The 17,056-nt window shown below is 42.8% G+C and overlaps 1 protein-coding gene across 1 annotated transcript in view; it reads right to left on the reverse strand.

Moving 5' to 3' along the window:
- Positions 1–17,056, reverse strand: part of Tnni3k (TNNI3 interacting kinase) — a 216,177-nt gene that overhangs the window by 58,301 nt on the left and 140,820 nt on the right. Inside the window, exon 21 of the mRNA XM_057793011.1 lies at positions 4,093–4,202. Within this exon, the coding sequence (XP_057648994.1) occupies positions 4,093–4,202 (110 nt within the window). The remainder of the gene's footprint in view (positions 1–4,092; positions 4,203–17,056) is intronic.

The raw sequence follows: 17,056 nt of genomic DNA on the forward strand, positions 1-17,056 counted from the left end.
CAGTGAAATAGAAGTTCATAGTCAGCTACAGTACAAAAATGGAAGATAGAGCCAGGAGAATGTTCCCTACAATTGAGTAAACAGGCTACTTCAGGGAATGGAATGATGAAAATCTTCGCCTAGTCTTAGAAAATTGACCAAAAAATCCCTCAAATGAATGAAAGAGTCAACATGAAAAGGACATTTTGCATGTGATGTATATTTTATGGAAATTGTTATACACGTCTCAATTAGTGCTATTACAATTTTGCTTTCTACACCGATGATTATATATTCATGTGTGCCTGATCTGTTTTCCTAATTAGGTATAATGAAAATTCAGCTATGTTTGTTAATTGTACTGCAGAGTGGTAAATTTTGCCCATTTGTAATTTCTCTGTCGATAATTTTCTTAGAGAAGTCTTTAAAAATCTGCCATTCATCTAAGAGAAAAAAATTGAGGGTTTCCAAGTCAACTGTAAAATTTGAAAAATCCTCTAAGTCCAGAAGAGGGCGATCTCAGCTTCTTTCCTTTCAGAAGAGCAAACAGGTTTCAGAAGCAACACAATGGCTCAAGAACAAAAGGAATTTTAATGAGCTTTATTGCCAATTGTTATTAATATAAGGCTTTGAAAACCAAATAACCCATTAACATGGATCTTTGGAGGTTTGATCTCTCCAGTTGAGCTTGCTGCGCTGTTTGCTGAGAGCACCCTCCTTGCAGAGAGACCAAATGTGCACATAAACACTGGATTCGTGAGCAATCGTGAATAAACCTCTTTGTTGCAAGTCACATTTACCTGAAAACTACAGGTCTCGCCAGGCAATTTATACTGATAACCCAGTAAGATGTTCAGCCCTATGCATTCACAGATCAGAAGACATTCTTCACATTGTCTGGTGGGGGTAGGGGAAGACGAAAGAGAAATAAGTGTTTTCTTTCCCATCTTTCTATCTATCCCAGCCTCTGTGTCCTTTAAGCTATATTTGATATTTATAATACCAAACAGACTTAACGGATTGCTCAGACCTTGCAAACTCTGGTGTCCCACTTCTGTTTCCCGTATGGCACTGACAGCAAATGATGAACCGTTCTAATTTCGAAAGTCCTTCACCCGCTTCCTCTGTCTTGCGGAGAGTCAGACATCTCTGGCTCTGCTTTTGCCCTCTCTGTTTCCATTTGGCCTTTCTACCTCGTTCTAGTCCCATGACATCCTCCTGTCTCTCCAGATACCACTTCATGGTGGGAAGCACCTCTGAGGTAAGAGAAGCATCTGCCTTCCTGTAGGGTTGGTTTCCTCTGTTCTGACTGACAGATGGAGGGAGATGTTTTTGCATCTCTATCTTTCATTTTCCTAATGTTTTAAACATCCTGTCTCTGCCATGAAGCTTCCTTAACTTTGTTCTCTTCCCTTGTTGTCACCAGTGCTCCAGCAGTGCAGGGGCTAAGCCTCCCTTCCTCCAGGCTGCCTTTCAGAAGGCAGCAATGATACCCCCTTGTACACACACCGCCTCCCTTCCTTAGGCTGCTTCCTTTGCAATAGATCTCAGCTTTGCCTTAGTCCGCTGAGTCCCCATGGCAACCGCACAAGTGCCTGTTAGAATCAGCCAGATCACAGTGCCAGCAGCCCCTGGGCTGTTCTGACCTGAGAACATTTCTTTAGTTTTCACGCTTCAGATTCGTCTCTCCTGGGCATGAGCTGCTACGGTGCTTGCTGAATGTGCAATTTCAGCTTCCATCCTAGGGATGCTCATCCTGTGGGATGGGGACGGGGTCCGAGAATCTCTGCTTCCACAGACACACTGGGTAGGGTGGATAGTGTGTTGTGAACTCTAAAGTTAATTCATGAACAGAGTTACATGGAAAGGTCTCAGTAAATGACGAGAAAACCTTTATACCCAGCAAGTATATTTCTAAACAAAATTTCTGTTATATAATATTCTTAACATTCTAGAGCCAAATATAAATTTTCTACAATTCCATGTATACATTCATATTGCGGTTTCTGAGACAGGTCTGCATTACAAGTTCCAGGCCAGTCATGATCACATAGACCCTGCTGATGTGGAATTCCCCTGTGTATGCTGTGATTACCATTAATGAATATAGAATCTGCTTTGGACCTATAGCAGGGCAGAACTGAGCTAAGTGAGGAAAAGTAAACTGAATGCTGGGAGAAAGGAGGCAGTCAGAGAGAAGCCATGAAATCCCACTGGAGACAGACGCCAGAACTTCAGCCAGTAAGCCACAGCCACACAACGACATACAGATTAATAGAAATGGGTTAAATTAATATGTAAGAGTTAGCCGATAAGAAGCTAGAGCTAATGGGCCCAGCAGTGATTTAATTAATACAGTTTCTATGTGATCATTTTGGTTCAGGGCGGCCGGGACAAACAAGCAGCCTCCTTCCAACACCCTGCCTTCAAAAACAAAATAAAACATGCGTCCTTGTGTTTATGGTACTAACTGGAAATGCCTTAGCCTGGCTGGACACTTAAGCCAGTACCAGAGCCTTTGGAATATTGGGAGTTTGAACTGCGCTATGTTAACAAAGTAACTGAGGGTGAAGTTGAAGAGGAGCAAGGGGAAAGTGGAAATGATGTCTATACAGATCTCATGTCTGAACATCTCAAAACTGAGTATGAAAATGAAGAAATGGGCAGGATAACATGGCATTAGTCTTTTACACCTCAAAACCTTTAACCCAGTGGTACCTGGGCGTTAGCCTGTCAGGGCTTCAGTGTTGTCAAGATGAGCAAGCTCTTCATCTCTTTGCTCACAGTGAGTTTGCACATTTTCTCTTTCCTGGAGAGATTTGGTTCTCTCACCAGCCCCTTATCCAGTGAATTCTTGTCTTTGGATTTTGATCTCTTCCCAAGTGTCACATCTGGGAAGATTTCCATGACTCACACTATCTCTCTGTACCCCAACTCCCCGAAATTCATTTGGTGTGCATCTTAAGATGCACCAGGACCAAGACCAAGACCAAGACCTAGACATGGAAAAGAGGTTCCCACAGAGGCCTTTGTCCGTTTTCTCTACAGATATTGTTTTTGAGCATTTGTAACACGTGGTTCTGAATGCTGGGGTTATAACAATGGACAAGACAAGACTGAACAAACAAAACAAACTCTGCTCTTATGATGTCAACCAGTTATGAGATGATTCTAAATTCAACACAACACACACTGGATTGAATGGCCAGAAGAAGATGTTGTCCTCTGAGACCCTCAGCATATATCCTGTGCAAGCTTGCGCTTTTTCTCTAAAAATTTGTCCATAACATAGTTGGTTGGACAAGGAACTTTTGGCGTTGCCTTAAAAAAAAAAAAGACAAACGGTACCTTTTCTTTTAGATATCTAAAGTGGGTCTTAATCTATCTGTCCTTTGGGGGTATTTTCTGAAACAGTAATAGTTTGCTTTCTTGGGGAGAGGCTTAGGAAGAACAAACAAGGCTGTTGAAGAAAAGACGAGATCAGAGGAGCTGTCATGAACAGTACCTGTCTTCTGGTATTTACATCTGAGTATCTTAGAACCCAGCTCACTATTCTCTCAGGGAGACCCATGATGTCTTGACCAGATCTGAGCAACTGGGAGAAGACAGGAGCAGAGAGATCCATAGGCATTGCTGCCTCCTAGTGCGAGAGAGGCGCTCTATACTTTGAGAACAAGCACGGGGGCCAACAGCTACCCGTGGCTGGTGCAGCCAGATTTAGGTAACTGCTGAAAACCTTGTCCCCTGGAGTCTCCTGCAGGCTGGCTTCATCACGTGAAAAGCCAGCTCGAGTCCGACTTGTGCCAAAGCTTTTTCTCTAGAAAAGACTCCGCGTGGCTCACGCCAATTGAACTGCAGCTGAAGAGCCATGTGTCTCCTCTCAAACCCTGGTCTCTCTTCTCCTAATCAGCTGTGAGCAATAGCTCAAAACCAGAGAGCAGCAACGCAGAAGTCCAAACTGCTCAAGCCTCCCAGGGGCATTAAAAACACAGGGGCAGCTCAGTGTCCCCACCGCACTGTTCTGGCACACATTGGAAAGTAGGTGTTGGAGCCCCAGGCTGTGACACGCTTTGAAACATCACACATTTTCTAAGAGGAAACAAAGTCACTCACTTCGGGACAGGCGTTCCAGCCCCGCATCAGCAGAGATGAGATGGGCTTGGGGATGGAGTAGCCGATGGGAGGTCTGATGTGGTGGTAAGCCATGTCTGCCGCCGCAGCCGCTGCAAAACAAGGATGCAAACTTCACTGACCTATTCCAGAAAGGCGGAAAGAGACAAGACCCATCCGAAGGCAAGGACCTCCAAGCTGACTTCCTACCTGACCAACGAAGAGTAGACAACTAATGCTAACTTTACATTTATTATTTCCCATCCATTTGACAGTTGGGTCTGTGTAGTGAGCAGATGGAATTCATGGAGGAATCGGGGAGCAAGTACTCAGGCTACCTGAAGTACACAGATGTGCACAATACTAGGAAACTGACTGGAACCTGGGCAGCTCAAACCTCCCCAGTGCCAGGTCAGCAAGTGGGGAGAGGAGTCTGCCTCCAATCCCGACAGTCTGAGTTTGATTCCTGAGATCCACGGGGTAGAAAGAAAGAATTGTCTCCTGCAAGTTGTCCCCTGACTGTCACATGTGCTCCATCTCATGCTCATATGCTATTTATTCACACAAACTCATAAGTGTAACAATTTTCAAGGCTTCACAGAGTCATACACACAGGTATTTAATGCATTTGTGTTATGCACCACAATGCATGGGTTACCACTAGACTTTGCATGTTTGGGGGCATCTGTACTGATTAAGAAAATTATATATTAGGTTTAATTGTTTTGTTTATTTTTCCAAGGCAGGGTTTCTCTTTGTAGCCCTGGCTGTCCTGGAACTCTCTTTGTAGAGCAGGCTGGCCTTGAACTCAGAGAGATCCAACTCTCTGTCTCCCAAGTGCTGGGATTAATAGCATGTGCCATCACTGCCTGGCTAAGTTAAATATTATTATTGATATAAGAACATTGAAATTTTGGATTTTAATCCTGAAAAGCTACTTGTTGGCTCACTGCTTTGTGACTCTCACCCACGGTTACAACTGGAATTATTTCCTGATGGAATCCCCTTGTTCTTCCTGGGAGGCTGGCTTTCCAAGTCGTGCTCACCTCAGACTCTGTACCACGGGGTTGTGTTATGGGGATTTCTGATTTCTCTGTGTTTCTCTCTTTTTAAGCACTGATTGTCACACTGTCTTTTATATCAAGCATCATGGTACAGACATAAATTCAAGGCCTCTTGACAGTCATTCAAAGCAGGTACTAATGTCTGAGCCCAGGACAAGTTTATAATTTTTATCCTTTAAATAATAATTCATAGCTTTTATTCCTGAGGCCACCCTTGGTTTGATACATGTGATAATAGAAATGATAACACATACTGCTCTGTTTGAGGCTTAAAAATGGGCCACTCCAGAGGGCTGAAAGACTTTAAGTTATTCTACACCCTGACTCTAGAATGTGGTGATGGAGCATGGGCTTATATCTTGTGGCTTTGAGATATAACTCCCAACAAGTGCATCTTCTGGACCAAAGTTCAAGTCCATGTTCACTGAATTCTGTTTATCCATCTAATTCCAGTAGATCTAGTGAAGTTACCCTCCAAGTAACTTAAATTAATCACTTTTTGGATTATTATGAATCAAGACCCAATTTTACCAATTGTAAAATTAATTTTCATTATTTGTAGAAATTGAGAAAATTAAGGGAATTTTATATAGAAATATATAGGAAATATAAAATGCAACTATTAAGGGGAAAAAACCTATTCTGTTCATATAATGAGTTAAAGTGACTCGAGTCACCTCATGCTGAAGCTTTAATTTAGGTTCTAGTATTGATTATAGAGAGCAATTCTCTGCTTTGCTCTGAGTCTGGAAAAGCAATTACAGGTGAAGGATCTTTCTCAAAATATTTGTTAAACTATTTGGAGAATTTCTCCTCTTTTCCATCTATGATTGAGCCTATGTTGACATGTGATTATGTAGTTCCTTTTTCATAAATTAAAGCATTAAGCAATTAAGCATTTTCCATATTATTAAAACTATGTGTTAACACATTTTAATGACTGCATTTACTGTAAATTACTTAATCACGTCTCAATTTTAGGTTATTTAAAAATTTTCAAAAAATATTTTTAATGGGGATTTTTGTATATTATAGACCAGACATGGTATATTAAGGGGTGAAAATAACATGCCAAATGACATGAATACTTTTTTGACTAGCTCATATTAATAAGCTATTTTCTAAATAGTTGTATTAACTAGTGCTCTCACTAGTGAGTCTAAAGGATGGTCATTACCACCACCATAGAGAAATTTTTTTTTTAAAGCCAGCTTCCAAGCTCCTTGCTGTATAGACTGTTCTTATTTATCGAACCATCCTTCTGGGTCCTCGAGTCCCTTTGTTGGTTATTCTGAACTATTTTCAGTTCCTCCAAGGATCAAGAAAGTCAGAGCCACCAAATCAATAGTTTCTTACTCATCATTAATTTTTTTTGTTTCTTTGTTTGTTTTTCTTATTTATTTATTTATTAAAGATTTCTGCCTTCTCCTCGCCACCGCCTCCCATTTCCCTCCCCGTCCCCCGATCAAGTCCCCCTCTCTCATCATCCCTAAGAGCAATCAAGGTTCCCTGCCCTGTGGGAAGTCCAAGGATCACCCACCTCCATCCAGGTCTAGTAAGGTGAGCATCCAAACTGCCTAGGCTCCCACAAAGCCAGTACGTGCAGTAGGATCAAAAACCCATTGCCATTGTTCTTGAGTTCTCAGTAGTCCTCATTGTCCGCTATGTTCAGCGAGTCTGGTTTTATCCCATGCTTTTTCAGACCCAGGCCAGCTGGCCTTGGTGAGTTCCTGATAGAACATCCCCATTGTCTCAGTGTGTGGGTGCACCCCTTGCGGTCCTGAGTTCCTTGCTCGTGCTCTCTCTCCTTCTGCTCCTGATTTGGACCTTGAGATTTCAGTCTGGTGCTCCAATGTGGGTCTCTGTCTCTGTCTCCTTTCATTGCCTGATGAAGGTTAATATTCAGGAGGATGCCTATATGTTTTTCTTTGGGCTCACCTTCTTATTTAGCTTCTCTAGGATCACGAATTATAGGCTCAATGTCCTTTATTTATAGCTAGAAACCAAATATGAGTGAGTACATCCCCTGTTCCTCTTTTTGGGTCTGGCTCACCTCACTCAGGATAGTGTTTTCTATTTCCGTCCACTTGCATGCAAAATTCAGGAAGTCATTAAGGCACAGATTCTTTGTTTTTCAAGACAGAGTTTCTCTATGTAACCCTCATTGTCCTAGAACTCGCTCTTAGACCAGGCTGGACTCGAACTCACAAAGATCCACCTGCCTCTGCTTCCCGAGTGTTGAGATTAAAGGTGTGTGCTACACTGCCCAGGTTATCATTAATTTTATGAATAAAATCTGTTACCCAATCACTGGGTCATTCTGACCAAGCACCAGGACATGCCCAGAAATCAGCCCAGTAATCATGAGCAAGTCTCCTGGTGGGGGGAGCGAGACTGTGCTCAGAACGGGTTAAACTGATGCCTCAACCCCACAGTCCTTTAGAAGTCTCATATTCTGAGATCAAGCAGGAGAGTAATTTATTTGCTTCTTGGTAGTGTGTCTGGGAAGTCCATTTTGATGAGCGAACTTTGATTCTTTACTGTTCAAAGCAGGTTCTGGAAGCGTTTGGAGTCTCTCTGCTCTCCTTTTGGTTGTGAAGGTGCTCATTGTCACCTCCGCAGGAATATCCGCACTGGGCTCCAGGGTTGGTCGAAGTCTTGCCTGGGGAATCTCCTGGTGCTCAGATCCGGGAGGATGAAGGTCAGCCCATTCATCAAATACCTTCTTTATTGTTATAGAAACTATGTTAATTGATTCATGAGAATGTTGGATTCTGCTTTCGAAAAGAAAGCTTTCCATGCAAAGAGGGTAAAAACAAATTTAAAAACGAAAGCAACCATTAATTGTGTAATTATTTTTAAAATTTTACCTGAACTAATGAATTTCTTGAACTATAACTAACTTGCACTGTACAGTGTTGTTTCCAGACCTCTCTGCAGTGTTGGGAATATCCTTCTGCACTGTACAGAGCTGCTCCTAGACCTCTCTGCAGTGATATAGGATGTCCTTCTGCACTGTACAGAGCTGCCTCCACGACCTCTCTGCAGTGATATAGGATGTCCTTCTGCACTGTACAGAGCTGCTCCCAGACCTCTCTGCAGTGATATAGGATGTCCTTCTGCACTGTATAGAGCTGCCTCCACGACCTCTCTCTGGTGATAAGGATGTCCTCCTGCACTGTACAGAGCTGCCTCCAGGACCTCTCTGTGGTGATAAGGATGTCGTGCACTGTACAGAGCTGCCTCCAGGACCTCTCTGTGGTGATAAGGATGTCCTTCTGCACTGTACAGAGCTGCCTCCACAACCTCTCTGTGGTGATAAGGATGTCCTGCACTGTACAGAGCTGCCTCCACAACCTCTCTGTGGTGATAAGGATGTCCTGCACTGTACAGAGCTGCCTCCACAACCTCTCTGTGGTGATAAGGATGTCCTGCACTGTACAGAGCTGCCTCCACAACCTCTCTGTGGTGATAAGGATGTCCTGCACTGTACAGAGCTGCCTCCAGGACCTCTCTGTGGTGATAAGGATGTCCTTCTGCACTGTACAGTGTATAAGCAGTAGACCCTTAGGCACTGAGAAACTGAATTTGTAATCTGGATGGTTTCAATTAATATGTTTTTTTAAAATTTATTTAGTATGTATACAATATTCTGTCTGTGTGTATGCCTGCAGGCCAGAAGAGGGCACCAGACCCCATTACAGATGGCTGTGAGCCACCATGTGGTTGCTGGGAATTGAACTCAAGACCTTTGGAAGAGCAGGCAGTGCTCTTAACCGCTGAGACATCTCTCCAGCCCAATTAATATGGTTTTTAAAGAGCCATGCTCACTTGTCTCCATATTGAACAGCACTATTGTAGAAAATAGTTTTCCCCACTCACATTATTTTAAGTGATGAGATTTAAACATAATAATATTATAAGTCAGCCCTGAGGGTCTCTTCTACCAGAGAGCCAATTAGAGGTCTCAGATTGTTCTATTATAGCAACACCTGCTCAAGATAGAGAATATACGGACGCAGTTCATTAGTGTTATCTCTAAAAACTGGTCACATACAACCAGTGACAACCCTCTTCCACAATTCCTTCATCAAAAAGTACTTAGGGTCCTGTTAAGACCACTCAGCTGGTAAAAGCTCTTGCCACACAAGTCTGGTGACAATTTAAATGTCAGAACCCAGAATGGGAAGACAAAGCTGATTCCAGGAAGTCCCCTGATCTCCACACAGATGCCAGCACTGCCCACTGGCACCCACACACACACATGATAGTAACACGTAAAAAAAATCAAAAGACATAGGTTAGTCTCTATGGGCGTGACAGTCTAAGTAGAAACATGGTATTGTTGTCTTCAATAAAATATGATAAGCAAATGGGCCATTAAGAAATTAATCACGCATTCACCAATATGTTCATGTTTCGGTTGTAAGTTCTATGATATGGCTTGTCTAACCAACTTCTCCTCTGTGGAATCTGTTGTTCTGGATGTCGGCATAGATGTTCTCTTGGATTCTTCCTAATCTCTCCTGCAGCACCTCACACTATGGTGACACCTCCTGAGCCACACTTCATTGCCTGCTTATATGTCTGTTTCTGCAGCACAGTCACAAAGCTCCTGAGGTCAGGGACTACATCTCCAGCTGGTGCGTCAGAGAGCATAGTGTAGTATGTGGCAGACAGTAAACACTCAGGAAGTCACAGATTAAGTGGACAGAGGTGTGAGGAGTCAGGGTGACCTCACAAGAGCTTAGTGCAGCTCCCTTGGACTCCCCAACATCTGATGAATGCATGGAAGGATGGGCTAATGTGAACGATTACTAAACCCATCATTATGCTTCAGAAAGCCCAATGCCTAGAATCCAGAGGCATTGTGGGATGTATATTTTGTCCAGCAGACTATTAAATTGTAGCACAGGCGTGTGAATTGTTGAGACCTTGTGGAAAACTCACTCAGTAATCTTTTATCCAGAACCTTTGGTGAAGGCTTCTGCAAACAAGCATCACAGCCTGTGAAGAAATGCCCTTCATGGGGAATTGGAGGCTGGACTCTAAGACTGGCTTTGTTCTACACTCCCTGGGAGGTCCAATTAAGCAGTTTGTCTCAGCAAAAAATAATTTTGCCAAGCGTGAGTTTCAGCAGGGAAGAGACAGTTTGATGGGGACAATGATTTGCTCAGGGCCTTGACTGTGCCCTCACTCCCATGTGACATCCATGCCTGTCCTAACAAAACCCAAAACAGGTTTTAGTCCTCACTGACACCTATCTGAGGCACCCAGCATGATGCTGGCTCCCAATAAGTGCTAACAGCCGATGTTATTGATAACAACAAACCTGAGAGTTTAAGCAGTCCTTTGTAATCTGAACCTAGAAGGCGAGATGATACAACACCACCGATTGTTTATGGCCTTATTTAGATCATGAGGTCTTTCAAAGGTCGTCTTTGGGTATGAAGAGAAAGTCAAATGTTCCAGAGAGCTACCACAGATTTCAAGTCTACAAGTGCCTTCTGTACACCGGTTCCAGCTCATGTGGCGCACGGCCCTGTGGCAGGAGTGGTATCACAGCCTCCCACAATGAAATGAATCATCTCTTTCTTATTTATGCTTAATTATATACTGGATTCCGAACTCCTAAAATAATCCCTCATTGACTTATTTTGTAAAATTAAACAAAACATTTCTGTTGTAAGGAGAAAAAAGGGATCCGAGAAAGGAGGCCTGCATGAACACAGTGGACCTGAGTTCAAATCCCCAGCGTCGTGTAAAAGCTGCACGTAGTCACACATTCTTTGCAGTTCCAGTGTCGGGTAGGGCAAACTCTCAGGAACTTGCCTGTCACCCAATCTAGGCAAAATAGTGAACTTTAGTTGCAGTTAGAGAGACCCCGTACCAAAAACAAAACAGAGAATGGTTGAGGAAGACACCCAGGGTCATCCTTTGTCTTCCATGCACGTGTGTACAACACAAAAACACAAATATGACACACACACTATACATACACACACCGTACACACATACATACACACTATACACACCACACACAAACTATGCATGCACACACCATATATCACACAGCACACCATAGACACACACATGCATGCAACACATAGATTCATACGCTATACACACATACACATGTATGCACGCACACCACACCGACACCATGCATCACACACACACAACAAACACACCACACACACCCATCACACAAGCATGCACACACATACCACATACACATGCAGACAGACACCACACACACATGTACTCACACACCATAAACACATATACATATGCGCATATGCATACACATACCACACACTACAGAATCCATGTATGCACACACCAAATAAATACACATATACATATATGCACATACCACATACACACTGCACACCACACACACACACACACAGTGGGGTATGGGAGAAAAAAGAAAGGAAAGTAAGTATCTGTCAGTATTGACCAAGATAAAGTTTATAGGACATTTTTAATTTTAATTGTGTGCATATGTTCTTCAAAGTGCAGCTGATTGCATACCATCGTTTCTAACGAGGCAGGCTATAGTCAAGGCAATAGCGTTCTGCAACCCAGGAAGAGCTGAGACACAGTCTTTGTTAAAGTTGCACTTTTCAGCAGCATTTGCTGGAGTGGGCAGGACTGGCGGGGCTATGATATTGCACTCCTGGAGTGTACTGTCTTGGTGTGGGTTTCTATTGCTGTGAAGAGACACCGTGATCATGGCAACTCTTATAAAGAAAAACCTACAACTGGGACTGGCACACAGTTCAGAGGTTTAGTTCATAATCATCATGGTGAGAAGCATGGCAGCATGCAGGCAGACGCGGCGCTGGAGAAGGAGCTGAGAGTCCGGCAGCAGAAGGAAATTGTGCCACGCTGGGCATAGCTTGAGCATATATGAATGACCTCAAAGCCTGCCCCCACAGTGACACACTTCTTCCAACAAGGCCACACCTCCTATTCCACTCCCCTATGGGCCACACATTCAAATACATGCATATATGGGGCCATTTCTATTCAAACCACAGCAAGCGTGCCTTAATTTTCGAAACATTCAATAATGTCATTGCCCATCTCGGTGCAATCTCTGTCATCAGAACGGAGCAGCAGAGCGTTATTGTCAGCTGCAGCCATGCCAAGGTCAGCAGCTACTACACCAATGCGATTCTTCCTGAGATGCCAGCAGTGAGCAGCTGGCTCGCCTCATTTCAGTGATAAACTGATGAAGATTAGCATGGCAAACATGGGATTTATCCCACTAGATTACCCCTGCTACATGTCCATACTATCAGTGTGCTTATCCAGTCAGATTATTATATTCAGGACGTCTTAGGATCCAGATCATGTTGAGAGATGGACATAGTTAACCATTATTGAAAGAGGCGTGGGAAACTCAATGAATATACATGTGCAGCCCGTGGCATAAGCATGTCTCTAAGTAAGCTGCCATTCATATTTTTAAAGGCTATGTGTGGGACATCCCTCCCCCAGGTCCATAGGCTGATTTTAGTTTTGAGATTTCCAGCTCATGATCCTGAATTAAGCTTTCGCTATGAAATCTCTCCCCAAACTTGGCTGCAATGAATTGTCAAATGTTTTCAATTTGCTGTTGCTTCCCAGACCTAGCGAGAGCTCAGCATCAAGGAATCCAGGGCAGAGTCACATTTCCTTGTGAGCCAGGTGGCACCATGCTGGAAAAGAAAACAAAAAAGACTGTTCTCTGGACTCAAGCTGAGATGTCACGATCTGCATGGTCACCTGGGTAGCTGGGACAACATAGGATTAGGTAAAGGATGTGTTCCTGGGTTAACTGATCTGGCATCCTTTCCTTGTTGCTTGTGATGCGTTAGAGAAAACAAGCCCAGAAGAGAAATCAAATTGGGGAACCGGGTGTTGATGCCTTTTTACGATCGCATCCATAGCAGCTCTTCCTTCCAGGTGAACAAGCCCCTCATCATGCTCAGCTCACTTTCTGCTAGGCTCAGCATCTCAGCTGTTTCTTTCTCTAATGGTCTCTCTCTCACAGATCTTATGTACATGGATATGTATATCCTATCTAATGGTCTCTCTCTCACAGATCATATGTATATGGATATGTATATCCTATCTAATGGTCTCTCTCTCACAGATCATATGTATATGGTTATGTATATCTATCTAATGGTCTTTCTCTCACAGATCATATGTATATGGATATGTATATCCTATCTAATGGTCTCTCTCTCACAGATCATATGTATATGGTTATGTATATCTATCTAATGGTCTCTCTCTCACAGATCATATATATATGGATATATATGTATATCTATCAGGCACCTTCGACATTTTACTCCCCGCCCCCATTCCCACCTCAATCAATTGGACAATTTTTGCTCACACCTTCCAATCTTCTAAGCCAACCTTCCCATTTCCATCCAAGATACCACTCCAGTTAGACTGTTCCAGATTCCTAAAGAAAAGCTGGTCTGATACTTACTCTGATCTAGCCTTTGCCAACTAATAATAAAGAACAGTCTAAATTCCTTCAAAAATCCTTTGTTGTCTTCCAGTGTTTGTATGCATAAGACTTCTGGCACTATTAGTTTGGCTTGCTCAAGGGATGACAGATAGATCACAAAATGCTGTATCTGGGTATGTCACAGTATTTCCAGATGAGACTAGCATTGTGACAAACAGATGCAGCAAAGACAATCCACTCTTGCTTCAGGCAGGTGTCACCCAGTCCGCTGGGAGTCCAAGAAAGTGAAAAGGCAGAGGAAGACAGGTTAGCGTTTCCTTCTGAAAAGGGGATATCAGTGCTTTCTGCCCCTGGACATCAGGACTTGGGTTCTTGGACACATAACCTGCTAGACACACAGTTGTCCTAGTGCTTCTCAGTGGTTTGGACTTAGATTGAATCACATACTCGCTTCACAGAGGGCAGATGGCAGACTGCGGGACTTTGCAGAATTCAAGATCATGGGACCAAAGTTCCATCATAACTTTTCTCCTGTTTATTTTTTATCTCAACTATCAATGTATTACTTATCAATCATCTACATTATATCACCTTCAATCAAATGAAATCTATCATCTATTAGTCTAAATCTATCAAGCATCTATCATCTATCTATCTATCTATCTATCTATCTATCTATCTATCTATCTATCTATCATCTATCTATCTATCTATCTATCTATCTATCTATCTATCTATCTATCTATCTATCTATCTATCTATCATTATCTACTATTCTTTCTACCGATGGACATCTCTTATTGATTGATTCTATGTCTTTAGAGACCATGACTTATGAAGGGCTTTACCATATGTCTCCAACTTTCCTTAGGTAGCATGCGTTTTGTAAACACTGTTTTGTATCCTCTACTTCCTCCCTACTTAATTTCTGATGCCTTTGTCACATGTCTGGACCTTGCTGACCCTGCTTTCTGTTGGAATACCTGCCTCTTATCACTTCCAGTATCTATTCCATTGATGAGAAGTAATTTTGACAGATGGAATTCAGGTGGGATGTGGTCTCAGAATCCTTTCCACTCTTTCCTCCTCTCAGTCTGGTCAGGAAACTCCTCCAGGAAACGCTCTTAGTTCTTTGGAGTTATGATTTGAATCTGAAGTGCCCCCCCCCCCGACTCGTGTTTGGAAGCTTCTTCCACAGCTGGTGTGCAATGAGGGAAAGCCTGGAAAAATGGAGTACAGCTGGGGGGACTGGGAGAACTCATGAGGGATAACTTTAAACGTTAGAGCCTGGCCGCCAATTCTGACCTTGCTCTCTGCTCTTGCTTTTCAACCAAGTAATCAAGCTCTGACACCTATTCTACTGCCCAGCGCTGAGTCACCGTCCATGCTGTTCCCAGCATGCCATGCACAGAGCCAGATGTCCATGCCTTCCCCATCCTGAGAGCCTAAAATCCTCTAGAACCATGAGCTGAAATAAATCTTCAGGCTTTTTTTTTTTTTTTTTTTTTGCTCAAACGTTACTGGCATTATCTCATTATTTGCTGCTCTCTCCCTGGGATTGATTATTCTACCGGGGTATTTTTTGGAGCCCCCTCCTCACTGTGAGTAGTTTGAAGGCAAAGAAACACTTGGATCCTCTTTGCTGTCTTATGCTGACAAGTTCCTGGCCCACAAGGAAGCAGTAGGAAACTTGCAGCGGGTGCTGACTACCGCCAGTCATTGTTCCCGCCCTCTGCTTGTTGAAGGTTATAAGATGTGCCTATGTGGATTCCTTTACATTCCTGCAGCACCAGTTGAGAAAGCTTTCCTTCAGAAAACTAAATGGGTACGAGCATTTAAAATCTCTTTGACATCTAACGAAATAAATGATCTGAATCAGTTCATCTAATAACAATGAGCCTACACACCTGTGCTGCCTGACGCTCAGTGGGATCTGGCAGCATCTGGGAAGTAGCTGCCTTTGGAGGCTAGCATGTAGTCCCATGGCCATCACACCCTGTGTCTGAGCATGTTCCTTGACTCTCCATGTGCTAGAAGTGATGGGGTTGTCAATCCTTATTAAAACTTGGATTAAAAGCTAAATTTGAATGTGTGTTACTGAAAGAGATTCCCCCATAGCTTTGAATTATGGATATGTGCATCTATCACAGTGTTAGAGTCAATGCTAATATTGGAGTTACAGTTTTAGATTTCCAGAGGGTTAGCATGCTGCACAAGGCAGGAGAATGAGACCCCACATAACTGACAAGGCTGCATCAGAATGTGTTGCTTCTCATAAGTGGCTGCAGTGTAGCCACACTGGGTCAGGTTTATATATAGTTCGTTACTGAGCATATGCTAGATTGCCTAACCACCATGACGATATTAGAGTCTCATTCCTTGAAGCATTGTCACTGTTCAGCTCTTAAAAATTCAGCATTCATCCTAAGTGAATTCTCTTTCCAATAAAGTACTCTAAATTTTAGTCTCTGAAACACTCGAATCAGGTTGGTCTTGGGCAAGACTTCTAACTTTTATATTAAATAGTAATTTTCTCCTAAAAATAGTATTTATTTCTGGAGGAGGAGTCTTAAGTTCCTTCGGTTGTTAATTTCAGGATTAATAAAGTTTATGCAAGAGAGGAAATTACTAGACTAAGGAACATCAAACAATAATTACAGCAATCATGGTGACATGGGGACAATTCAGTACACTTAGCTTGATACTAGGGAAGTAGAGAACATTGCGGAGAAGGACTTTTGTTAAGCCAGAAAAGACCCACCAATACGCAAAATCAGTGCAAACAAAGTAGAGGAGAATGATTCAGAGAAGAAACGGCCAAACCTTCTCTGGGAAGGGGAAGCGGGTGGAGCAATGACTAGTGATGATGAGAACAGTGGGAGGAAGACTCTGGGGGAAAGCAGAGTTAGAAGAGCTTTCCGCGTGGTTTATGTATATGTTTTGCTCCTGATTAACATGTAGTAATTGTGCACATTAATGAAGTATGGTTGGAAACATGTGCTCATGTCGGGCCCTGCACCGACTGAATAGGGTAGCTACCACTTCCCTCTCCTTATTTTCTCCATTTTTAGATGCTTCAAGGGTCTCTCTTTCATGTCTTCATAAAATATGTAATAGCTTATTGTGAATTATAGCCACTTGGCGTGCTTTGGAAAAGCATAACTTATTCCTCCTGTTTTGTACTCACTACTCAACTTTCTTTGCTCTCCTCATTTCCTGCCTTCCTAAATCTGTCTTATTTCACAGGGCATAATGTCTTCCAGTTCCTTCCATTTTGCCGGAATGACAGGATTTCATTCTTCTTTATCACTGAGTAATATTTCACTCTGTGTGGGGGGTAATCCCATTCCCTTTATCCATTTATCTTCACACTGGTGCTAGCTCCATATCTCAGCATTTTGAATGTTGCTGCATAACACAGGAA

Source organism: Chionomys nivalis, chromosome 18 (assembly GCF_950005125.1).
Source record: "Chionomys nivalis chromosome 18, mChiNiv1.1, whole genome shotgun sequence".
Lineage (NCBI taxonomy): Eukaryota > Metazoa > Chordata > Mammalia > Rodentia > Cricetidae > Chionomys > Chionomys nivalis.